The 26,863-nt window shown below is 36.7% G+C and overlaps 1 protein-coding gene across 1 annotated transcript; it reads left to right on the top strand.

The window, feature by feature from the left end:
* Positions 1 to 1,468: 1,468 nt before the first annotated feature.
* Positions 1,469 to 24,676, top strand: LOC114031817 (solute carrier family 7 member 13-like). Its single transcript, XM_027846951.1, is given in 5 exon segments — positions 1,469 to 2,183; positions 12,549 to 12,680; positions 20,851 to 21,212; positions 24,387 to 24,642; positions 24,645 to 24,676. Coding segments are annotated over 5 exon segments (1,464 nt in total). The 5' UTR covers positions 1,469 to 1,501.
* The last annotated feature ends 2,187 nt before the right edge of the window (positions 24,677 to 26,863 follow it).

Below are 26,863 nucleotides of genomic sequence, written 5' to 3'. Positions count from 1 at the left end.
TGAAGCCTTTATTGATCCCCATCCCCCAGCTTTTAGGGTCTCTCCTCCTAAGTCACCTTAGATCTATTTCCAATCTATTTTGAATATACCCATGTACTTTACATACCTATTGATTCCCCCAACTAAACTGTAAGATCCTTGAGTCAGGGACTCTTCGCTTTTGTCATTGTATCCATAGAGACTAGCACAGAACCTGGCACACATATTATATATGTTCATTGATTGAATCACTGGTTGATTAAACATGTAGAAAGTGAAAGGAAAAAGCACCAAACCAACACCAAACCATCCACTCCAGCCATCTCTAAAGATCCTCTTCTGTGTGCCCTCCCCATTCTTTGGGTATGATCTGGGTACCTACAGATAAGGGATTGGAACTCAGAGGACCCTAGCTCTAGGTCACAAATTATGCTGAGGGAAATCAAGCAAGGAGCAGCAAAAGAAAACATTTTTCCCCTATTTAATCACCAGCCAATTGGATCCTCAACAGCTAACCATCTTCAGTATTCAAGATCTTCTGTCTCATTTCTGCACCAGGATCTGGGCTGCCTCTCCAGCCTCATATCTACCAACAACTCCTTATTCACAAATAATGAAACACACAATCCAGAGAAGTTATGGTAAATGAAGTCTGTACCTAAGCAGCATTATTATTAAATAAATTTTAAAGAACAGAATAAATTTAAATTTTACATATGCTCTCTCAAGCAGTGAGAGGGGATGGACTCGTTGCCACAAAGATCTAGAACTGGAAGAGGTTTCTGACACCATCCGGTCCATTTTACATTTTGCAAAAGAGGAAACAAGCCCGGAGGTGAAGTAATTTGCCCAAGGTAATAACTATAAGAGGTAGGATTTGAACCAAACTCCTCCCACTCTGTTGTTGTTGTTGTTCATTTGTTTCAGTCATGACTGCCTCTTCATGACCTCGTTTGGGGTTTTCTTGGCAAAGATACTGGAATGGTTTGCCATTTCTTTCTCCAACTCATTTTACAGAAGAGAAAACAGAGGTAAACAGGGTTAAGTGACTTGCCCAGGGTCACACAGCTAGTAAGTGTCTGAGGCCCAAATGCGTACTATAGCTGGCCAAGGAACTATCCTAATCGAATGGAATATCTCAAAATGCTGAAGCACCATGCATTTAGTTGTTTCTTAATTCTTGTTTAGTGTTAAACATTAAAAATGTTGCACCACCAATGGAAAATCTAAGAATTTCTCAACAACTAATGCAACTTTTAATGTCTAACAGATAAAACATCTTAACTATGGAATTTAAACATATTACAAATTTCACGGGTAAACTGTTTCACGTTAATCATTTTTAAGTCTTCAAGTAGTATATAATAAAATGAAGCTCATGTAGTATAGAGTGGCTAAATCGAAAGGACCTAATGATTTAACTACTGGGAGTTTTTGGGGACAGATCTCAAAAGCACAGAAAGGAGTATACAAAACAGTGATCACAGAAGAGACTTTAAACGTACTTCTCTGGACTGAAGAAATGGACAAAAGGAACAAAACACAGCTCCGAAGGGCAATTGGATATTTTCATGGAGTGACTTTCATACTCAGTACTATAATAGGTGCAGGTATCTTCATAGCTCCCAAAGGGGTGCTGAAATATTCCTCCCTCCATGTGGGCATCACACTAAGCATCTGGGTTGTTTGTGCAGTGGTGTCCATGATAACTGCCCTCACTTATGCTGAGGTGGGCACAACTTTCCCTCAAAGTGGAGCTCAATACTACTTCCTCAAAAGATCCCTGGGATCTCCTTTTGTTTTCTTCTGCCTCTCGGCCAGTCTCTTTGAAATACCAGCAGGAATGGCTGCTCGAAGCTTATTGCTGGCTGAATATGTTATTCAACCTTTCTATCCTGGGTGTTCTACACCAACATTGCCCAAAAAATGCCTGGCTTTGGCCATTTTATGGTCTCTGGGAATCCTTGGTGTTCAAGGTGTTAACAAAATAACTTGGTTTCAGACAATCAGCGCAGTAATGAAGATAACAGTTCTCTGCATTATTGCCCTAAATGGAGCTGTGTTGTTGGTGATAAGAAAAGAAAATTTAATCAGGTTGGGGGATGCTTTCAGTTCTGACCTTCCTAATATCTCTCAGATTCCAGAAGCCTTTTTCCAGGGATTTTACGCATATTCAGGCTGGCAATCAATGGTTTCCATTGCAGGTAATTTTTTTCCCAAAATCTTAAGGGAAATATTTATCAAATGAATACATAATCAAGCTACTAAAATAAGAGTTTTATACTGAAAAAGAAATTTTGTCTTGCTTAGAGGTTTGCATATTTTTATCTTCCTTTAGAGAAGGGATACTTAACCTTTTTGTGCATGGACCCCTTTGGGAATCTGGTGATACCTATGGACCTCTTCTCAGAATCATGTTTTAAATGAAAAAATAAATGACTTAAGATTACAAAGGAAACTTATTATATTGAAATCAGTCATCAAAATGCAAACAAAAAACAAGTTCACTGACCCCTGGTGAGGGTTCTGCTTTATAGAATGTATGTGTGGAACATCATAGCTAATGTTCATTTAATGTTTGTTGCTTGCTTGCTTATTGGTCTAGGTTTGGGTAATTAAAGATTTTCCTAACATATGCTAATACCTGGGATATTCATAGGTAGAGTTCTGGGCTTAGAGTTAGGAAGACCTGAGTTTAAAGATGACCTTAGATGCTTGCTAGCTGTGTGACCTTGGGTAAGTCATTTAATCTCCATTTGTCGCAGTCTTCTTAAGTATAAAATTGGGTTAATTATAGCACCTACATTCCAGGCTTGTTGTGAGGATCAAAAGAGATAGTATTTGCAAAGCACATACATGTTTGGCACATAGTAGATGCTATATAAATGCTAGCTGACAATAATAATTTGTTAGCCACATACACATCCACTCAGCCTGTATATTCACTGGTAAACAATTGGGTGGTATGAGAGATCATGTGGCATAGTGGAGAGTGCTAAGCTTGGAGTATGTAGAAATACAGGTTTTAAAATAGCGTCTGATATATACTGTGCAAGAATGGGGACAAGTCACTTAACCTCAGTTTCCTTCTCTGTAAAATGAGGATAATAATACCTATAGTCCCTATCTCCCAGGAACATGAAGTCCTCAGTTTCTTCATCCGTAAAATATGGGAAGTTGACTTAATGATCTTTATGGCCCTTCTACCTTTATGTTTCTGTCCTACTACCAGGCCTATATCCCAAGAAAATCAATGACATAGTTAAAGGTCCAACATATACCAAAATATTCAAAGTAACACTCTGTGACAGAAAACAAATGAACAAATAAACAAGACCTGAAAATAATATAGCTATCCATCAATTGAAGAATGGCTAGAAAAATTGTGTTACATGAATATAATAGAACTTTAAGAAATAACAGATATAAGAACTCTGAGAAACAGAAAGATTTCAATAAACTGATACAAAGTGAAAAGTCGGGGCAGCTAGGTGGCGCTGTGGATAGAGCATCAGCCCTGAAGTCAGGAGGACCTGAGTTCAAATCTAGCCTCAGACCAAACACTTGTCACGTACTAGCTGTGTGGCCTTGGGCAAGTCACTTAACCCCAATTGCCTCACTTAAAAAAACAAACAAACAAACAAAGTGAAAAGTCAAAAAATGACTATAATAAGGTACATTAAAAGACCACTACAGGAAGCCAAATGTTGAAAAGTTACTGCAGGACCAAGGGAACAGATAATGAAACATTCAGCATGGCAGAGAAGTGGGTGACTACTAGAATAGAAGACATCGGCAGATGCCATTGGCACAGTATACTATGTTTTGGCTTGATTGGTTTTTTTTTTTTTATTGTTGTAACATAAAAGGTTTTAATCTGGAGAAGAATACAGACTTACCCCCATCCCCCAATAAATGTAAAGATATGTAAAGACAAAAGACATCAAGAAAACATTTTAAAATAAGTACATCTTTTGCCCCAATATGATCTTAGTGCCAATATAATGTAAATGTGGCTTCATATGTAATCTGTAATGGCCCATGTCTGAGCCAACAATTAGAAAAAAATTAGAATACTTTAGCTCTTCTAACTACATTCACAAACCTTAGTCATCCATCACCTTTTGGGGAGGATGGGCAGCTAAGGTGGGGAGAGAGGTTGGAACAGAAGGATAAGAGCAGTGCTCAAGAATATTTTTCATCCATTAAAAAGTGACGGAAGAGATTCAAAACTATAGAAACAGGGCCTTGTGTTTTTCTCAACCTAAAATACTCACACTATAATAGAAATGGGTAAATAAAATTAAATAAATGTGACATAAGATTAAGGTGATTATTTCCCATCTGAGAATCATACATTTTCCTCTCTGCTTCTATGTTAGAATAGTCATAGTAATAATTATGCTGTCTGATAAAAGGGAGGGATGGTACGTTCTACTAGAATCATTGCCCAACTAAAGACATTTAATTTTATTGTATAACATATAATATACAATGTATTAAAATAAATTATAGGACCAGCCAAAATTTGAGTAAAGATATATGAAATGAAGAATAAGGTAATAGCAATGTATTATTATTAGTTCAAACTGCCAAGTATGAATAAAAATACAAATTAAAAGTGACTATTAAATAAAGTTAAAAAGTCAGTTATAATTATTACATAATTCACTTAAATTATTATTTCTTTCTTCTAAGATAAAGCATTTTTTCTCACTTCTTTTGATTTTTTTATCAATACACGACATTTACAAGTTTATGGTAGTTATTAAGAAAGATCTAGAACACATACTCGTTATATTACTTCTTCACACTCATAAGACATTCATAAGTCAAATCCTAAAGCAAAAAGATCCCTCACACTAACGAAAAGTGTGCCTAGAAGAAATGGGGATGGGGGCAGAAAGAATGGCATTTTGATTTGAAGTATTACTTACAGACATAGCTAAATGTTCATATAACTCAGAAGACCCAGTTTGGCTAACTGATGCTATATGTAACCTTGGGCAATCTGTTTACCTGTCTGGACCTCAGTTCCCTCATAAATAAAGTGAAGCGTTTGAGTTATTGTACCTTTCAGTCCTAACTTGAAATTAGAAGCAGCTGGATGGCTAGCCCACTGGACTTGGTGTTGGGAAGGCATGAGTTCAAATCCTACCTCAGATATTTATTAGCAATGTGACTATGGACAAGTCAGTTCATATCTGCCTGCCTCAGTTTCTTCATCTGTAAAATGAGGACAATAAAAGCACATACCTCACAGGTTATCGTAGGGATGAGATGAAAAGAGATAATACATGCAAAGTGTTTTGTAAAGTTTAAGACACTCTATTGATGTCATCTATTATTATTAAATCCTGTAATAATACAGTAACAATTTTACAAATAGGTAGATATGTTATTCCTAAGATACCTATTTCATTCACTGACAATCAAGTGGATGACAGCCATTAGAGACATATCTCCTTACCAGAGAATTTTAATCATCAGGAGTTCCTTATTAATACGTGAATACATCAAGAGGAGTGATACTTTAAGACATTGTTAATTAGCCCAGAAGCAAGGAGGCAAGGGGAAGAGCTAGGTTTAGATAGGGAAGTTGGGATTCAGGAAAAATGAGAGGGCACTGAAAATGGAGGTAAGAGGGTCCTAATGATAGATATAGTCCATGTTACAATTTTGCCTATAGTTATGTAGCTGAAAATACTTGTTCAGTAACTGTCAATGCATTCTTTTTTTTGTATGTGCAAAAATATTTGAAATAGTTCAAAAGAGGTTTTTAGAATCTTTTTAAAGAAGGGTATACTTTTGTAAATGCTGTCAGTAATCCTTAGCAAAGTAATGTCTTTTCATTTAAAAATTAAATTAACATCTTAATTGTTGAAAATGGTAGAGAACTCTGGTTAAATGAAAGTCCCAAAACACCAATGCCTTTGATTCACTGTGTAGAACATAAGATTCAGAACTGCTGGGTTGGTTAACAAATGATTTTTTGTTGTTTATACAAAGTCTGTTTTTTGTCCTGGGTCTGTAGTACTTCTATGTGATTCTTAAAATATCTGAACCTGCAATTTTTTTTTTTTTGCTTTTTGGTGAGGCAATCAGGGTTAAGTGACTTGCCCAGGGTCACACAACTACTAAGTGTCAAGTATCTGAGGCCAAATTTGAACTTAGGTCCCTTGACTCCAAGGCCAGAGCTCTACCCACTGTGCCACCTAGCTATCCCATGAACCTGCAATTTCATTGATGTGGGTTACTTCTAGTGTGTAGATTCCCTTCAAAGACTGACAACTCATAATAGCTAGCATTTATATAATGCTTTAAGATGTGCAAAGTATTATACATGGTATCCCATTTAATCCTCATAACAGCCCTGTGAGGTAGATGCTGTTAATTATCTCTGTTTTACAGATGAGAAAAGATAGGCTGAGAGAGGTCAGGTGATTTGCCCAAGGTCACACAGCCGAGTGTCTAAAGAAGAATTAGACCTCAGTTTTTCTTGATTCCAAGTTCAGCACTCTATCTACTAAGCCACCTAGTTGCCTCTGTAATCGGATAGTATGAGAGGGTTGTCAGAGGCACTAAGAACTTAAATGACTTGTCTATGCTCATATAGATAATTATGTGTGTGAAGCAGGACTAAACCAGGTCTTGTTGATTCCAAACCTGGCCCGCTATCTACGATGCCGGTTGCTTCTCAGTAGTAACTGTATATGTAGCAGCTGTAATACTAAATTTTTAAAAATCAGTAAATATTATTAAATGCCTACTATGTGCCAGGTACTGTACTAAGCATTGGTGATACAAATAAGAAAAAAGATAGCCCCTTCCCTCAAGGACCTTACAATCTAATGGGGAAAGACAATACACAAAAGGAAGACGAAAGTGGGAGAGAGGGGAAAGCCTGTTGGGGCATGGTGTTCAAGGAGCATGAACCTAGAACAGATAGCGAGAAATGAAGAGTTAAGCGGCTGGAAAATTCTGAGCCCTCTATAAAAGGGAAGGCTTTGGCAGAAAGTTTTTGCCCCGCCCTCCAGCCCTCCAATCAGAGGGAGAGGCAGCTAAGTAAGGTGACTTAGGAGGTTATAGAGCATGGAAGCTGAAGCAATCGCCATGATGATGAAATTTCTGGTGATTAATTTATCCTGGGAAAAACATGATACGATAACTAAAATCAACAATAATGAGGTAGATACCCCCAATGCAAGCTTACACCTGGCCAATTTGACCGCTTTTCTGCATAGTTACTTCTATCTGATTTTTTTGATGTTGTAGTACAGTAGAAAGAGTATTGGTTCTTGATGTCAGGGGACAAGCGTCCAAATTCTGCTGCTATTTTCCTCCCCCTTCCTTTATGAAAGACACTTATTTGGCAGAATAAGGGAGCTATCGGGTTACAAAAGAAAAGAGAAGCACTGAAGCATTTTTAAAAATACACAGAAGAAAACACAGATAAGAAGGACAACTTTGAAATTACATATCCTTGAAAGGAAAAGTATGCTATATGTAACAGAGATTCACAGTTTCATATATAATCATGTTTTCTGTTCTGCTTTGTATATGGAAATGCTAATTTTATTTGGTGTTTGTTAAGCGTAGAATAAAAATAAATACTTTTGTTAAAAGCACCACCCCCACACAAATGTCACAACTTTTCTTGACATCAGTCTTCTTATATATATGATGCAGAGTTGGATAGAGGGGCCACTAAGGCCCATTCCAGTTCCAAATCATTGATTCTATGTTCCTAAAGCAGATCCTTACAGATTCCTACCAAAAATGACACTGCAGTATTTCCTTAAGACTAAGAACCCAAGAGTGTTTCTTGTCACCTCGATTCTCTAGTCCATAGGACTTGTTTTTAGTCGGTAAACCCTTGCTCCCTGTATCAAATGGGGATAGATTCTCCTACTACTATCACAGAAATTATTCATTTCCAGCCATACAAGAGTGGCTCAACATTAGAAAAACAATATAAATAATCACATCAAGAATAAATTCATCAGACAAAACTTAACAAGGCATTCCCTAGACACCACTTCCCTATATGCAGTCTCTCCCCCAAATAGAATGCTTTTGTATTTGTATACCCAGCACTTAGCACAATGCTTGGCACAAAGTAAATGTTTAAGAAATGGTTTATTGTTTATTCATTAAAACCAGGTAATTATATTAACAGATGAAAGAAAAGCATTTGACAAAGTATAGCCAGTCAAACATTTGCTAAACTTATGCCCTGTGCCAGGCACTGTATTAAACACCAAGGATACAAAGAAAGGCAAAAATAGTCCCTTCCCTCAATGAGCCTACATTGTAATGATACAGACCACATGTAAATAGCATAGTACATAGAAGTTATATATTGAGTGGGTGAAAGGTAATTTCAGACGGAAAGACTTTCACAGCTGGGGGACTAAAAAAGACATTCTGAAGAAAGTGAAATTTGGGTTAAGACTTGAAAGAAGCCATGGAAAGAAACTAAGAGGCAATGGTAAGGACAGGGAGCGTTTCAGGCTTTAGGAGAGGTCATTGCAAAGGCACAACAGAGACAGGAGATGGTGTGTTTTATGCAGGGAACAGTAAGTTGGCTAGTACAAGTGGATCATACAGAATATGGAGGATAGTTGAACTCAAGAAGACAAGAAAGGTAACTAGCTCATTTATGCTAAAAAAAAAACAAATGTATACACAGAGGGATATTTTATAATATGACAAAAAATCTAAATCTAGACAAAAACTTATGAATATATGCAATTGGGAAACATGTGATGCTTTCCCAATAAATATAGGACTAAAACAAGGACATCCTCTTTCTTTATTTAACATAGTTTTAGAAATTCTAACAATAACGATAAAACAAGAGAAAGAAATTAAAGGCATAAACAGGCAAAAAAGGATACAAAAGCTTACCGTTTTAGGAAGGGGGAAGGGAAGGAGGGAAGGAGAAAAATTTAGAGCTCAAAATTTTTTTTAAATGAATGTTAAAATTTGTCTTTACATGTAATTTGAAAAACAAAATACTATTTTTTAAAAAGATACAAACTATCCCAATTTGCTGATGATGTGACGATTTACTTAGAAAACCTCAAAAAATCCGCAAAGACGCTAACACTGAGACAATTAATAGCATAAGTAATTTTCAGGGCACAAAATTAGCATATAAAAATAAAAAGAATTTCTATATAGCAACAAAATCCAAAAGGAACTAATAGAAGAGGAAGACACATTTAAAAATACTTTAAGGTACAAAAATGTCTAGGAGTCAATCTTTTAAGAAATAATAAAGATCTATATAAATACAATTATGAAATACTTCTTAAAGAAATAAAAAGCTGATGAAATAATTGTAGTTATTCTGGGCTCATTGTTGGACCTCACCAATATAATAAAAATGATGATATCAAAATTCAGTTACAGTTTTAGTGCCATGCCAATAAAACTACCAAGGGGTATATTATAGAACTAGACAAAACAGCTTCTAAAAATTAATTTGAAGGAACAAAAGATCTAAAATCTCTAAAGAAAGCATGTAAAAGAAAGGTAGAGATAAGGGAATAATATCTTCAGCTCTCAGATTATACTATAAAGCCAGTAATCATCAAAAACTATTTCATAGTAGTTAAAAAATGGAAAAACAGATCAGTGAGACTAGAAAAGGTAGAATTTCTTAAAAAATGAATTCACTAAATATTTGATAAAGCCAAGAGCATAAATTACTTGAATGAAAAACTCCTTCATTAACAAGAACTACTGGGAAAATTGGAAAACTATTGGGTAAAAATTGTTTAAACTTTCATTAGACCCATAAAAATGAACACATAACTTAAATTTTAAATGTAACATTACAAAATAAACAAATTGGGCACCTTCAATAGCTATGACTAAGGAGAGCATTCTTAAGAGATGGAAGCAATCAGAAAAGATCAAATAGATAATTTTGATTACATAATTGAAAACCATTCCCAAACAAAATTAATTCAACTAGGATGAGATAGAAAGTTGCTGATTTAATCTGTATAAATTATATATGTATGCATGTATATATATAATCTAATTTTTAAAGATTGTATGAAACAACTATAAGATAATCAAAATTGGATGTTAAAAAATTAGAAATAACAAGCATGGCCACAAAGAAGAGATGTGAGAAGATATCCTACTCTATTCCTTTACAGATTTAGGGGATCCCCAGGTTTAGAACATTGCATATATTTTCAGACTTTTTTGTTATATTGGTTGGTTTTCCTGATTTTTTTTTCCCCTTAAAATAATATGTGTTATATGAGATGGAGGGGAGAAGAGGAAGAATACTGGGAGAAATTTTGGTGATGTTAAAATAAAAAAATCAATAAAAATATTTTAAAATAAACGTAACAAAAATAAAATGCACTCATACATGAAAGCATAGAAAACATTACTGAAATTGCTGATTAGAAGAGAAATACAAATCAAAACAACTTTGAAGTTTTATCTCATATCTAGCAAATTGGCAAAGATGACAAGAGATGGGAATAGTCAATGTTGGACAGACTATGGAAAATATAGACACACTAATACACTGTTCGTAGAGCTATGAATTAGTCCAGTCATTCTGGAAAACAACTTGGAATTATGCTAAGAAAGTGAATAAAATCTACTTACCCTTCAATCTACTCTTAGGCATTTGGTCCAAGATAGAAAAAAAAAGTTTTAGATAAATAGTAGAGATAGTGATATAAAATCAGTCCAGTGAGTCAAGCTTTGTATTCAAATGCAACAGAATATTGATAGTTCATAAAATTCACTAAAATAATTTTACTTTCAATAGGATTAAAAGTATATAATTCACCAAAAAAAAGAAAAAACCTACTCTCCTCTACATTCACCAGAGAAGCAATACTGTATCAGAAAGATTTTCTACAGGGCAATGGGAACTCTGGAAAAAAGCAGGAACACTAATTCCCCATAGGCTGTGCTTTTTATTCACCTACTCCCCCTCTGAATAATTCACCAAATTATACAGAGAGTTTCCTTAAAGAGAAACCAGCCTGAACAAAATTATTGTTGTTCCTACCACATCTCACCCCTTGGCAGACAGATCCAAAAAAATCTACCAAGGGACCTACAACTACTTTAAATTTCTTAACACAATTCTGACCTTGAGGGAAAGCCTAGTATAAGCTGCACTGGAAGAAGAGTTTGATACAAACAATAAAAAGATAAGAATGTGAAGCAATATAAAAGTCATTTTAAAAAGTGTAGTCCAAGCATTGGAGTAATAAGTGAGGCCATTCACAATACCTCTTCTGATGTAAAACAACAATGATAAACAGAAGCAACACCAGGAACACCAGAGCCAGAGCACCTCTGACACAATCGCTGATCCCCATCATAGGTCAGAGTCCTACCTACAGCAAGATAGCTAAAGTCATAACCTTTGATATGCTACCTGTCCAGAATGTGAGTATAATCAGAGACAAATGGGCTTCTCAGGGAGAGAACTTCACCCTGGGGAGTCCTCTGATAGGTGGAAGAGTCTTTGCCTGGGATAGCCGTATCTTGAAGAGTCCTAACCATGCTGTTCACTTCACTTCCTGCTCACTCTCCAATTGGATCTACCTCTATAACTGCTGCTTTGCACCCATTCAAGTACCCTCTTCCCTCCCCTCACTTTCAATCCCTTCCCATTACGTTTTCTCTTCCCCTTTTGGTCTAAGCTCCTTGAGAATAGGGACTATTTTGTTTTCTTGCTTTTTTATCTCCGGCTCAGAGCACAGTGTGTGGTACTTAGTAATTAAAGATAAATGTTCTACCTATCCATCCATCCATCCATCCATCCATCCATCCATCCATCCATCCATCCATCCGTCTATCTATCTATCTATCTAGAAGCTCTAATAGTCTGTGTTTCTCCAAGTAAGAATAAGGATCAAAGGACTTGCTAGAGCTGGTTGAGACCATAGCAGCCCAGATGTCATGCTGGCGCCTAGCTATAAGACTACACAACTAGAATGCATGTCTAACAGCATATTTTAAGAATGCCTGTGCTTTAGAACAAGGGTGTCAGACACATGGCCCACAATACTCCTGAGTGTGGCCCAAACCAGATTAAAATATAATTGAGAAATATCTAACAAAATAAAAAAAAATACAATAAAACATAGATAACATTACATTTTAAAATTGAGTCAATATGCAGTTCACATGGATCCTTATATATTTAGTGGTCCCTAATTCTATTTGAGTTTGAAATTACTGCTTTAAAGAATATGGGGTGAGAGACGTGAATACCTCCTCATGATAATAATTTCCATTTAAAACAAGATTTAACTTGTCTTTATATTGTAACTGGAAAGGTGCTATGGATAGAGAGCTGGCCTCAGACTGAGGAAGACCTGGGGTTCAAGTCCAACCTCGGACACATAATGGCTGCTTGACTGTAGGCAGTGCTCTAAGAATATGAAATTACTAGTGCAGCAAAAATATATGACTGCTTTCTTTCCTTTTCTTATGCATCATAAGGAAACATCTTGTAAATAGTATGTTTGGTAAAATATGCCCTTTATGATGAGTCACATTCTCTATTTTAGGAGAAATCAAAAACCCTGCTAAGAATATTCCCAGATGCATATTCACTGCACTTTCCTTGGTGACCATACTTTACCTTCTGGTTAATATTTCCTACCTGACTGTTCTAACTCCTGAGGAAATTATCGATTCAGGTAAGATTCTAGGTAGCTTAGAGGAGCTCTCACAGTTGGACATGATCTCTCCTTATTTTGTATTCTCATCATGCCTTGTTTATATTTTCTATGTAACTGAATTTTATCTTACAGTATATTTACTTGTGTATGTTGCTAATCTCTCTCACTAGATTGTAAACACTTCAAAAGCTGGGACAAAGTTGTGTTTATCTTAGCATGTTACCTAGAACCTAGAACAATGGCACACACATGTTTATAAATGTTGAATGAATGCATATGTTAAAGGCTAAGAACTAAAGCAGATGAATGGGCACCAGCAGAAATTTTCAAAAGGAAGAAATATCCAAAGTCATGTCCCAGACTCTCACACATCTGCCATTTAAAGTCTACATTCTTTACCTATGCTGATAAAGAGAGTCTAAGTTGAGGGATCATGGGAACACCAAGGGAATTAGAGCTATAATGAAATAGGAAAAAGAACTTTATTAAGGCCATAGAAAGGGATAAATGGGGAAAACTTATGCTTGTAATGCAGGGGGTGGGGGTGGGGTGTGGATCTAGCACTTACGCTCCTGATCATAAAGCCTAGTTTAACACAGATTTACTTTAATATAATATACCTTTGCTGTTCTGAGGTTGTATCCTACAGAAAGAGGAAGTCACACTGAAGGAATGTGTGATTTTCTACTACAAAGAACATAAGTGAAGTCATTGTAGAGTATAAAGGAACTCTTGTGCTCTACAAATAACTTTCTGGTCATAACAGGTATTCATGAGGGATTGGAAGAGAAAGAGATGAACGAGAAAGGGGAGGGAGAGAGGAGAAATCAGGAGACAAGGATCACCAGTCTGGTGTACTTGTGCATATATCATCTGAATCCTATCCTGGGGGGGGAGTGAGGGGTGGGCCTGGAAAGGTCCTACAACAACCCTGTGGTGCTACATGCTAGAGAAAGAGATGTAATTCTTGACTGAAAGATCTCTCAGCCCATAGAGCTACCTAAGGCATATGTGAAGGAGAAGTGATTTTAGAATAGACAAGAGACTTTGGAGAAGGAGAAAGAAAAGCGGAGTTCTAAGAGAATTGAGTGAGAAAGAAGTCAAAAACTTTTGAATGGGAAACAGAAGCCTCTAATATCTTCTACATGTGGCTCCCCAACATGCCCCTTGATGCTCAGCACCTGCACCCCATAATGAACTTCCCAAATAATATCATTCTCTCCTTGAAATCTCATCCTTCAAGTCCAAGAGCCCACTTACTTTTGAGTACTTTATTGTCTACTCCAATCTGTATAATTTACCAATTGCTATTTACTGTTTTCTTGGATAAATGGGTTTGTTATCTGAGAGTATCTTTCATGGAGATAAGAAAGAGCTAAATAGTCTGAGAGTAAGCTGTTACTCTCTCCCCGAGAGAGATGGGGCAAGTGGCTTTTATTCTGAACACCCAATATGGATAGCTTCATATCCACTAACAATTAGAGAAATATAAACTAAAACAACTCTGAGGTTCTACCTCACACCCATCAGATTAGCAAAGGTGACAAAAAAGGAAAATGATTAATGCTGAAGGGGCTGTGGGAAACCAGGAATGTTAATATTCTGCTAGGAGAGCAGTGAATTGGTCCAAGCATTCTGGAAAGCAACTTGGAAATATACCTCAAAAGTTTCTAAACTCTACATATATCCTTGATCCAGTAATACCATTACCAAAGAATCCAAAGAAAAAAGGAAAAGACTTACAGGTACAAAAATATGTATAGCAATTCTGTTTTGTGGTGGAGAAGAACTAGAATCTTAGGGGATGCTCATCATTGTGGGAGAAAAGAGCAATTTTGGTGTATAAACGTAATGGAACATTATTGTGTCATGAGAAATGGTGAAAGGAATGCTTTCGAAGAAACATGGGAAGATTTGCATTACTTGATACAGATTGAAGTGAACAGAACCAGTAGAACAATTTATACAACAATAATATTGTAAAGACAAACAACTTTGAAAGACTTAAGAACTGTAATCAACGCAATAACCAACCACAATTTCACAGGACTCATAATGAAACATGCCATTCACTTTTGGCGCATGACAAAGAGGTGATGGACAGAGACATACATTTTGGACATGGCCAATGTGAAAATTTACTTTGTTTGACTATGCATATTTGTTGTAAGAGTTTTGTTTTCCTTTCTTTTACAGCAGGGGATGGGTAACATGGAATGGAGAGAAAATAGATTTTTATTAAAGGAAAAAAGTTAATTTAATTTTAAAAAAAAGAACATCACATCTTTAAACTAAAAATATACATTACATGTACAAATCTACAAATGTAAACTACAAATATAGAAGGTATGGTCAATGTCTAGCCTAATACCCCTCTTGGACATAGGAAAGCAAAGAAGTGATTGCCCAGTCACAGCTGTCTTTACTTGCTCCTTCCCCATTAGGCACTGGAAGAGACTCCACAAAGGTAGACATTGAAATCTCCCTGAAGATGTGGTGGACCAGATCCCAGATCACATCTAAATAAATATATCCCACAATTAGGGAAACCCCAGTTTCCTGAGTTCATAGGTTCAAAAACTTAAACAAACGAGACAATGTATACTGCATACAAATTCTACAAAATTTTGAGTCAATTTCATAATCTAAGGAACATGCATACAGAAAAAAAAAATTTCACTAGGAAATTCTGCATGTAAAATAATCAAATATCTCTCCAGTCATAATTTAGAAACCCACATTCAAAAAGGCCATGCCTGGTTTGTTTAGAATAATAAATTTAATGCAAAAATCTTGCAAAAAGGAGGGGGAAATCACCTCCTTTATTACTTGTTTCTTCTACTTCTCTTTCATTGATTGGCCAGAACAAGTAAAAGGGAAGAAGCTCTTCTCAAACTATGTAAGAATGAATTCAGAGAAGTTTCTTTATTGAAAAATTCCTCTCTCAAAGTGACTCTACATGAATTCAAAGTTATTTCTTCTCCCTAAGTAGATCTAGGTCCTTTTGTGTGCAAAAAGACTTGGATAAAGATGACAGAAAACACTTTTAATAGCATTCATTCATTCTACACAAAAAAGAATAATCATATAAATCAATAAACTATTGGAAACTTTTCTCAGGAAGGAAGGAGGAGAGTACTTGATCTATTTCTGTTGCAGAAACAGTTAAGTTCTCTTCCAAAATGACTGGAAGGTTTGTTGGTTGGTTAATTTGGGGTTTTGTTTGTTTGTTTGTTTGTTTGTTTGTTTTTCTGCAATCTCTACATCATTCTCCTTCTCAGGCTTGGTTCTCACTGAAGAACTTTCTACCACTTCCCTATATATTATTTGCTAATCTCTTACAGCCTCAACAATCTTGTAGGGCTGCTTACCTCCACTTGAAGTAAACACTCAGGCCATAAAATGTTTCCAACTGCCTTTTGATCTATCTTAACTTCTAATCTCTAGTCCCATCTATCTTCCATGGGGTGGTGCTTTCCCTTAGTTGGGACCACATCAAACTCAATGCTTTCCCAACCATGGAAGAGGTACATTCAGCTCTGACCATCTAAGGATGAAAATTCTTCTTTGTTTCTCTTTTCTTTTTGCTCCAAACCACAGCAGTCTTACGGTAGTGGGGCAGGGGGGAGGTGAGGAGAAGGTCCCCTTGATCATGGGCAATACCAAATAACACCAAATGTTGAGTGTGGAACATCTAAAGCAATAGAAAAAGAGTAAGGACTGGAGGAAACTTCCATTTCTAACAGCAGAAGGAAAGTTCTACCCCAATCAAATCATAATGCTACTCGGATCTGAGCACAAATATATCAAGAGAAGTGGAACTAAACAGTAGGAACCCAAGTCAGAACTAAATAGGGTCTAACCACTCTATCCAAAAGTACATGAAGGGGAAGTGCCTGGTCCAAGCACAAAACCTCAAGTCAGTTTTGTTTATTTGTTGAATTTGGGCATGTGAGTAAAGAGGAGAAGGCACCAAAAGCTATGAAGACATATTATAAGACAAGAAATATCCAAAAGTTAAACCCCAAAGAAGAGAGTAATTGTACAATAGCTTTAAGCAGAAACTCAGAGGAAGAAATGGCTTGGCAATAAGAACTATCAGAGTCCTGGAAAAAATGAAGTAGGAGATAAAATATGGAATCATAAGCAAAATATGTGCTCTGGAGGAAAGAACTGGAAAGAAAATAAATATCTTAAGACAAAAGGTAGAAAATTTTGCCTATAACTGACTCCGTGAAAATAAGAATAGACCAGGAGAAACTAAATCTTAGAACAAAATAAAAATGAAAAAATACAAGAAAATGTAAAATGTCTATTATCAAAAACAACTGACCTGGAAAACATGTTAAGGATTATCAAGCACTTTCCCAAAACCATAACCAAAAAGCACCTGAATACCAATATTCAAGAAATCATAAATGAGAACGATACAGATTTACTAAAACCAAAGGGCAACTGAAACTACAGAAAAAAAAAAAATCTATCATTCATAGGGCAGGTAGGTGGCGCAGTGGATTAGAGTTCCCACTCCAAACCTGTTTTCTACAAAAACCTGAATATTTATAATTTAAGTTTTATCCTTTCTAATATTTTGCTGGTAGAAAAAACACATGCTAGTTTTCCGTAAATAAGTGATAAATTTTAAAAATTATTTCTCATTTTTTTAAAGGAATTTTAGCCAGGAAAGTACATCTAGAAAAGTTATTTATCCGATTCTATGTCTATTCATCTAACATAGGAAGCAGAATGATAATGAGTATAGACAGTGATAATTTAGGTCCAAAATTAGAAATGAGATAATCATGTCATTCAATAGTGAACAAAAGGTTTATACACACACACACACAGACACACACACACACACACACACACACACACACACACACAAAGATAGTCAACAAATGTATAACATTTAGCATGGTTGCATTAGCCCCCTTACCTACATAGAGAAACTGTCTGTCAGCAGAGCAAGGTGTGTTGGGACTGAGTCTGAAGGGCCTGACTCCAGCGAGGGGGGGGAAGGGGACAAGAGAGGGATCATTTTATGCCCTTGAGCAACCAGGAACCAGTCAATATAGCTTAAGGTCATCAGGAGACCAAGACAATTTAGAGAAGACTTGAGCCTTAGCCTTCTGGGTCAGTCAAGTCCTGGGAACAGTCACCTTGCCTTTTTCAGGGAAAGAAACAGCCTAACGCATGAGAGGTGGTGCAAAGAGCCAGACACCCCAGTAGATACTGGTTCTCCTACCTGACTACTCCTTCCCTGTCTCCTTTGCTGGATCCTCTTCCACATCACACTCCTAACTGTAGGTGTCTCCCAGGGTTCTGGCCTGGGTCTTCTTTTCTTCTCCCTCTATGCTGCTTCACTTGGCGATCTCATCATCCCCCATGGATTTAATTACCATCGCTAAGCTGACGATTCTCAAATCTACCAACCCTGCTCAAGACTCTCTGCTGACTTCTAATCTCGCATCTCCAACTGCTTTTCAGACATTTTGAATTGGATGTTCAGTTGACATCTTAAACTCAATATGTCCAAAATAGAACTCATTGTTTTCCCCCCCCAACCCTCCCTCCCTCCAACCTTTCCTATTACTGTAAAGGGCAGCAACATCATTACAGTCCCTGAGGCTTAAAACTTGGGAGTCATCTTGTATTCCTCACTACCTTTCACCCCCCATATCCAATCTGTTGCTGAGGTCTGTCAATTTCACCTTTGCGACATCTCTCCAATATGCCCTCTTCTCTCCTCTAACACTGCCATTACTCTGGTACAGGCCCTTGACATCTCACTCCCAGTAATAGCCTACTAGTGGGTCAGCCTGCTTCAAGTTTTTCCCTGCTCCAATCCATCCTCCATTCAGACAGGTTGGACTGTGTCAAATCCCTACTCAATAAACTCCAGGGACTTCCTATTGCCTCCAGGAGCAAATATAAAATGCTCTGTTAGGCATTCAAAGCCCTTCATAACCTAACCTCCTCCTACCTTTCCAATCTTCTTACACCTTACTCCCAAAGACGTACTCTTCCATCCAGTGACACTAGCTTTCTAACTATTCCACAAACAAGACATTCCATCTCTTGGTTCTGGGTGTATTCTCTGGCTCTCCCTCCTCTACTATACCTATTAACGTGCCTGACTTCTTTAAGTTCCAACTAAAATCTTTTCTTTTACTGGAAGCTTTCTCCAGTCTATCTTAGTTCTAGGGCCTTCCCTCTGTTAATTACTTCCTATTAATCCTATATATAGCTTACTTTGCATATATTTGTTTGCTTGTTGTCTCCGCCATTAGATTGTAAGCTCCTTGGGGACAGGGACTGTCTTTTGTCTCTTTCTGCATCCCCAGCACTTAAAACAGTCCCTGGCATATAGAAGGATCTTAATAAATGTTTATTGATTGATGGATTGATTGGTCCCTTTACAATTCATCCAAGCAATGCTTTCCTTTATAAGATGATGAGACATTGGAAAAAGATTTCTATGGAGAGAATGCTCCACTGAGGGTAAATTCAAGATTCTGAGCACCAGGGAAGTGAAGGCGGCATTGTTTTCATGAAATATCTTTCTTTAGAAAATTGATTCCGCCTATTTCCAGAAGGTTAAGTCCAAGTCACAAAACAAAGCTTATAGTTCTATAGTTAGGTTTATGTATCTATGTTATTTAGTTTAAAATCATAAGGTGAATTCACAGAATGAAGTGATTGAAATGAGAATGTTTCTTCTTCTTTATCACTTATGTGTATAATGTAAAATGTTTAAAAATGTTTTTATTTAATTGGTATAGGGCAGTAGTGTCAAACTCAAACAGAAACCGGGCCACTAACCCATACATAAGGATACCTGTGGGTCACATACTGACCTATTTTTAAATGTAATAGTATCTATGTTTCATTGTAGTTTTATTTATTTTATTATGTATTTCCCTACATTTTAATCTTGTTCAGGAGTTCTGTGGTCCCCATGCAGACAGGTTTGACCCCTCTAGTATAAGAAACTCCTGTTATGGAAATTGCCTCTACTAATGCAGATTGGCACCTACTCTACAATTTATAATCTCAGAGGATTTTGCTCCTATGAGTTTTTAACGGATGTCCAGACAACTGGAGCTAATGGGTATCTAATAAAGAATTCTGGGTTAAAGAGGGGATTAATCAAAGTGGTACTTTGGGAAGATTATCAGGTGACTGAGTTGATTGGAAGAGGAGGGTCCAAGGTGAAGGGTTCTACTTAGAAATCTACTGTAATAGTTTAGGTGTGACATAATTAAGGGATGGACTAGAATGGTGGCAATGGAAGGAGAAAGTAAAGGACGAAAGCTAGAGATCATCCTAGCCCCATTCTCGTTGTCTCCTGCCTAGTACATTGTAAGAGCCTACTAACCTCCTTGCCTCTATTCTTCCTTTCCCAACCCATCCTTGACACTGCTGCCCAAATCATCTTAACACACATTTCAGTTCCCTTTGTATCATTCCACAAACATTTATTTCTGTAGGCTCCACTATTGCCAGGATTTTGCTTGGATTCTGCTGAGATTCCTTGAATTTGGGAACAACAAATCATTCTTATTCCACATAAATCCACTGCCCTTTCCCTCATTCCAACTGCAGCCCCATTTTGTCCTCCTTCTCTACTGATGGCCCTTTGCTTTCTAAACTTTCTGATTCTCAGAAGATATGCCACAAAATCATAGTCCCTACCTTCTGGCATAATTATTATGGGCTCAAACAGCCTTTAAGAAATGAAGTCTTGGGAATATATCTTGATAATTGATGTTACCTGAATCCTAGCATTATAAGAAATGCTGTTAGATCAGAATGAAATCTATTCCCTAAGACTTGCCCATATTCTAAGAAAATAATGCAATATTTATCATTGTTCATTTTGCAATGATGATTATTATTCACTTTATAATTGAAAAAATAACAAAGCTGATTTGGGGACTTTTCAAATCACAGAGCAAATTAGGAAGAATCAGAGAGTTGTTACTGTATCTATAAATCCTTCAAATATAAAGCAATGTGTAATATCCATTTCTTATAGAAAATTACACTATATTTAATAAACCTACTTTATGATGTCATATACTTGCGTCAATCATTACTTTTTGGCAAGATTTGACCTTCTGATGAAACATTCTTATTTTGAATCAGTCATATTCTGAATGATATTTTTTGTGTTTTTTAATAGATGCTGTTGCAATGACATGGGCTGATAGAGTAATTCCCTCCTACCAGTGGATCATTTCCATAGGTGTTTCTTCTTCAATTCTCAGCGGCCTTTTATCCACTATATTTTCATCATCAAGACTATACTATTGTGCAAGCCAAGAGGGACAGATGCCTTTGTTATTCTCTATGCTTAACACCCACTCCAGCCCAGCTTTAGCTGTGATTCAGACAATCATCTTTGCATCAGTTATGATTTTTTCCTCAGACTTAATCCGATTGATAAACCTTTTAGGCATTTTGGGATCAATTCAACTTGGATTGATCATAATAGGTCTAATTAAATTGAGATACCAGGAACCCAATTTACCTAGACCTTTTAAGGTAAGGAAAGTATAAGTTTTCTGTTCTTTCTCTATATGTATAATTCTTGGGCATATTTAATGTTTGGCAAAAGCTAAATTCTTCCAGACCTTTGTAGACTCATTTAATGACCATGTTGCCTGGATCCTCATCTTTTGGTTTATTGGTATGCACACTATATGGGTCATATTTAACACGAGGGGCAAAGAGCTTACTAAAAACTCCAAAATAGATGACACTTTGAGTTCTGCTGGGTTGGGTACAAATAGATAATGGTGGTTGAAAAAGAAAGCAGATATATTCATTTATCTCTGCTTCCCATGCTTGTAGAAGCATCCTACTAATCACCCAGGTTCTTAATTTCTAAGTCATCCTTGATGTTTTCCTTTCTCTCATCCTCCCAAATAACTGGCAAACCCTATCAATTCTACCTACAAAACATCTAATAGCCAACCCCCACCTCCATGCACAGCTACCCTAATTCAGGCTCTTGTCCTCTCTCACCTGGACTATTTAAATATTGTCCTAATGGGTCCCTAAAGGGCAGCTAGGTGGCTCAAGTGAACACAGTGCCAGGCCTGGAGTCAGGAGGACCTGACTCAAATTCAGCCTCAGACACTTACCAGCTGTGTGACCCTGGGTAAGTCACTTAACCCTGTTTGCCTCAGTTTCCTCATCTGCAAAATGAGCTGGAGAAGGAAATGGCAAACCACTACAGTATCTTTGTCAAGAAAACCCCAACTGGGATCATAGAGAGTTGAACACTCCTAAAATGACTCAATAACAATGTGCCCCTATGTTTCCAGTTTTTCCCCTTTCCAATCTTTCTTCCATTCAGCTGCCAGAATAATCTGAATAAAGCAAAGGTCTGACCATCACACACACACACACACACACACACACACACACACACACCCCCCAAATCTCTATAGCTTCCCTGTTACCTCTAGGGTACAGCCCTCCACATTCTGGCTCTAACCCACGTGTCCAGACTTATTTGATATTACTTCCCTGCACATAGTCTACATTCCTGCCAAACTGTCTCACTCGCTATTCTTCAAATTCCCTCTGCCATCTACAAGCTATTGTATAGCCTGACCACTAACGACCTTCCTCTTTACCCTTGCCTATTAGAATCCTAAGTTTCCTAAAGCTTAGCTCAGGTGCCTCCTACTGGGCAAATCCTTTAGTGATCTTCCCAACTGTTTACTGCTTTCTATTTTCTCAGCTTATCTTATTTTTAATAATGTGTATACACATGTTGGCCCCTGAGTAGAATATAAGCTTCTTTAGGGATGGGGTGTTTGTCTTTGTATCCCCAGTGCCTTCTATATATTAGGCACTTAATAAATTTCTTTATAAATATAACAAATTAGGCACTTGATAAATGTTGAGTTGGAGGATAAAAAACCAAGTCCACTAAAGATAAATAGCTTTTCACCCCATTTTTATCCATCCAGGAGTGAAGGGGAGTATTTTATTTTTTAATATGTTTTATTTTCCCCCCAATTAAATGCTAAAACAATTTTTAATCATTTTTAAAAAGTTTTGAGTTCCAAATTCTATCCCTCCTTCCCTTCCTCCCCTCCTGCTCGCTGAGATGGTAAGCAATAAAATATAGGTTATACTTGTGCAATCATGTACAATATTTCCATATTAGTAATTTTGTATAAGAAGACTTGAATAAAAGAAAAAGAATGAAAGAAAGAAAATGAAAAATAGCATGCTTCAGTCTGTATTCAGACAATATCAGTTCTTTCTCTGGAGGTGGACAGTATGCTTCATCATTAGACCTTTGGGATTTTCTTAGATCATTGTATTGCTGAAAATATCTAAGTGTATTGCTGTTACTGTGTATAACATTCTCCTGGTTCTGTACACTTCGCTTTGCATCAATTCATGTAAGTCTTTCCTAGTTTTTTCTGAAATCAGCCTGCTTGTCATTTCTTATAGCAAATACTATTCCATTACAATCATATACCACAGCTTGTTTAGCCATTCCCTAATGATGGGCATCCTTTCAATTTCCAATTCTTTACTACCACTAAAACAGCTGCTTTAAACATCTTTGTATATATAAGTCCTTTCCCTTTTTTTTTTTAAATCTCTCTGGGATACAGACTTAGTAGTGGTATTGCTGGATCAAAGGATATATACAGTTTTATAGCCCTTTGGGCATAGTTCCAAATTGCTCAATGAGGAGTATTTTTAAAATATTATATGGTAATTATGTAAGAAGCTTAATAGAAATTAACTGTATTGAATTTCAGCCTAAGGGTTACTCTTGTGGATAAGGCTTCCACCTTTATTTCCAGTGGAACCTTAATCAAAGCAATATCTTCTGAAGTCATGACTTCATTATGACTTCTAGAAGTCATAATGTGGAAGGTGGAAAAGTGTATTAGGTTGTGGTGATTAAACTTCCCAAAGTAAGAAAGCATGCAGGAATGAAATGTGAGGCCAAATAGAGCCTCTACATCTGCACTTTCTTGAGCCATTTCTCCCCTATAAGATGCTTCCTCTCTCCAGCATGTTTTGTACTAAAAAAGAAGAGGGATGTATTGGTCATTTTGCATCTAAGTCATTGGACAATACTGATAATGACAGTCCTTTCCTTTCCTATCTGAAATAGGACCATAGATGAAATGTGCCAGCTAATTCCTCAAAACAGAAATGCTTGTCCTATTTTAATACAGTAAGTCTGAAATGATAAATAATTATTATTTTATATCTAAGCTGCTGAAGAATAATCCTGATTCTTTGGGGATCATAGGAATAGCATTTTTTTAAATGAACATGTAGTGTGAACTGATGGAGAAAGATGGAAATTGGAAAACTCTGTTCTATCCTGAATTCTATTATTTTATAAGTATCTTAGTTTCTGTTTACTAATTTTCCTAAATGTGGGGCTGAAAATGACATTCACGTATTTTAGGGTTATAGGATCATGGATTTAGAGCTGAGAGGGACTTCAAAAACAATCTAGTTCGATCTCCTTGTTTTATAGATGAGGAAACTGAGATTCAGAGAGGTTAAGTAAAATTACTCAAGATCACACAGGTGGTATTATGATCATTCCCTCTGACCTTGAGAAATGCTCAAGAAGAAAAAAATTTGTTTTTAAAATTTCTTGTACTAGCCTCTAAATAGGCAAAGTTTAGTTATATCTAACTTTATTTTTCTTTTCATCCTCAGGTACATTTATTATTTGCATTGGGAACATTCATTGTGTTTTCCCTCTTGGTTTTGATTCCAGTTATCCATTCTCCAAAGATGTACCATATTTGTGTGCTTTTCTTTATTCTATCAGGCTTTTTGTTATATCTGCTTTTTGTACACTTAAAGTTTCGTTTTGGTTGGTTTAATGAAGTCACTTGCTATTTGCAATTGCTATTGAATATTTCACCCCCTGATGGGCCTGAGGAATATATATCAAAAGAAATAACTTTACCAAAAAGTGTTCTGAAGTTCCAACAAAAACATGATGAAGACTAAACACTTGTTTTTTTCTTGTTTTTGTTCAAAAAACACTTATTGAAAAAAATGATTTATTAAAGTACTTTTTGAAGCTATCCATAGCTCTTTATGCGTGTCAAACAATGCATGATCCATGAAAAACACAACAATCCATCTGTCTATTACTTGGAGTGGGAATCCACCAGACCTCTTCCTAAAATAAGTAAAATAGTACCACATGTGGTATCATTACATTACCATCACACTTTTCCTCCCTCAATCTACCCCTCTTCTGAACTTCCCTATTTTTGTTGAGGGCACCATAATTCTTCCAGGCTATCACAATCACAGTGTCATCTTCAATTCTTTACTCTCCCTCACCCTATATATCCAATCATTTGCTAAATGCTATTGGTTCTGTCTTCCCATCTTTGAAATCTGGCCACTTTCCTCTATCCACGGGGCCAGCTCAGAGCCTCATCACCTGTCACCTTTAGTACTAAAATAGCATCCTTTTTGGTTTCTCTTCCCTATGTTTCTCTTCTTACCTATGTTCAACACAGCTGCCAAAAGGATTTTTCTAAAGCACAGGTCTGGTTATGTCACTCACCCACCTGGCCACCCAAGCTCAATGAACTTCAGTGGCTACCTATTGACTTTACCATCAAATATTATTTCATCTTTATCTTATCCCTTTTAAATTTCTAGTTTTATGTTATTATCTGTCCTTCTTTCTCGAAGAGGACCATGACATCATTGAGGTGATGCCATGACATGCAAGTGAATTGGATTTTAACAAGGGAGGGCCGGGCAAAGTCACCAGTCTCACTTTCTCCTCTGGAGTCATCTGGATCCAGTGGCTAGATACACATCAGGATGACTAGAGATGGCCCCAAATGCAGTGGAACACCTTGGCCCTTTAAAGCTAAAGTCTTTAGTAGGTCTCAGTTTGAGTGAGGCAACAACTGCCCATTCAGTGATTAAGGCTAGGCAAAAAAAAAATGAGGCAAAGAATGGCCTCTTTAACCTAGTTCAGAAAAAAAAAATCAAACTGGGAGGAGAGGACCCTAAGGATTTCTGGCCAAAACACAAGCAATTTCTATTTACATTCATTCTGAGCCAATCAGGGCCCAAACAAGTAGGGTTTGGCCTGGGACCTACTGTTGGCAAATCAATGACAGCCAGTGATTTTGGTTTAAGGCATGGTCCTTAAGAAAGTTTTGTGTAAGTTTTATAATAAACATAAGTATTAATGCAGGAGTACATACATGCAATTTATAAATAAGCAAATAGATTTCATGCTCAAAGATGATTTACTGATGGGGTACTTGATCAAAAAAGTTTGGAGACCAACAATCTAAACCAATCCCCTCATTTTACATTTACATTTAAGTTGAGGTCCAGAAAACTGAAGTGACTTGCCCAGTCACAGAGGTTTTAAAATAGCAAAGCTAGGTTTTAAAACTGATTGCTCTAATTCCAGAACCAGCGTTCTTTCAATGATCTCCCTACTGCCTCCACTTTAGGAAGGCATTAGAATATGAGCTCCTGAGGATGGGGTTACCTGTTCCCCTGAATATTTAGCATGTAAAGGCACTCAAAATATGTACACTAATGCTTTTGTTGTTGTTTGTCATTCAGTTGTGTCCAACTCTTAGTGATGCCATGGACCGTAGTACTCTAGGCCCTTCTATCCTTCACTGTCTCTCAATCTGTCCAAGTTCATGTTCATTGTTTCTATGATACTATCTATCTATCTATTATATATATCCATATGTGTGTGTATGTACACTAATGGTACAGACAGTAAATTAGATTGTAAACTGACGCAACAAAACAAATTCACATTGGAGAAAGGAAACTTCTACAGAGCATGAGGAAGGGGTGGCAAGATATGTATAACTTGTACTTATGTTTATAAAGGAAGGTTTTGTAGGGAAGATGGAAATTGATTGAACTGAACCTTGAAGTACTAATATAAGGTCAACAGGAAGAGATAAAGAGGGGTAATACAGGCAAAGTATTACAAGCCAAGAGAATATCAGAACAAAGGCATAGAAGATGGAATGAGAAATTTAAGCAAGATGTTTGTCCGGAACATAGTGTTTGCACAAAAGAATACATAGAAAGGAGGCTGGGGCCAGGCTAAGGGGAACCTTGGATACCATGCTAAGAAGTTCATGGACAGAATGCTAGACTTGGAGCCAGGAAGATCT

This window comes from Vombatus ursinus, unplaced genomic scaffold (genome assembly GCF_900497805.2).
Source record: "Vombatus ursinus unplaced genomic scaffold, bare-nosed wombat genome assembly UNPS02015255.1, whole genome shotgun sequence".
NCBI classification, from domain to species: Eukaryota; Metazoa; Chordata; class Mammalia; order Diprotodontia; family Vombatidae; genus Vombatus; species Vombatus ursinus.
This window is presented reverse-complemented; position numbering and strand designations above follow the sequence as displayed.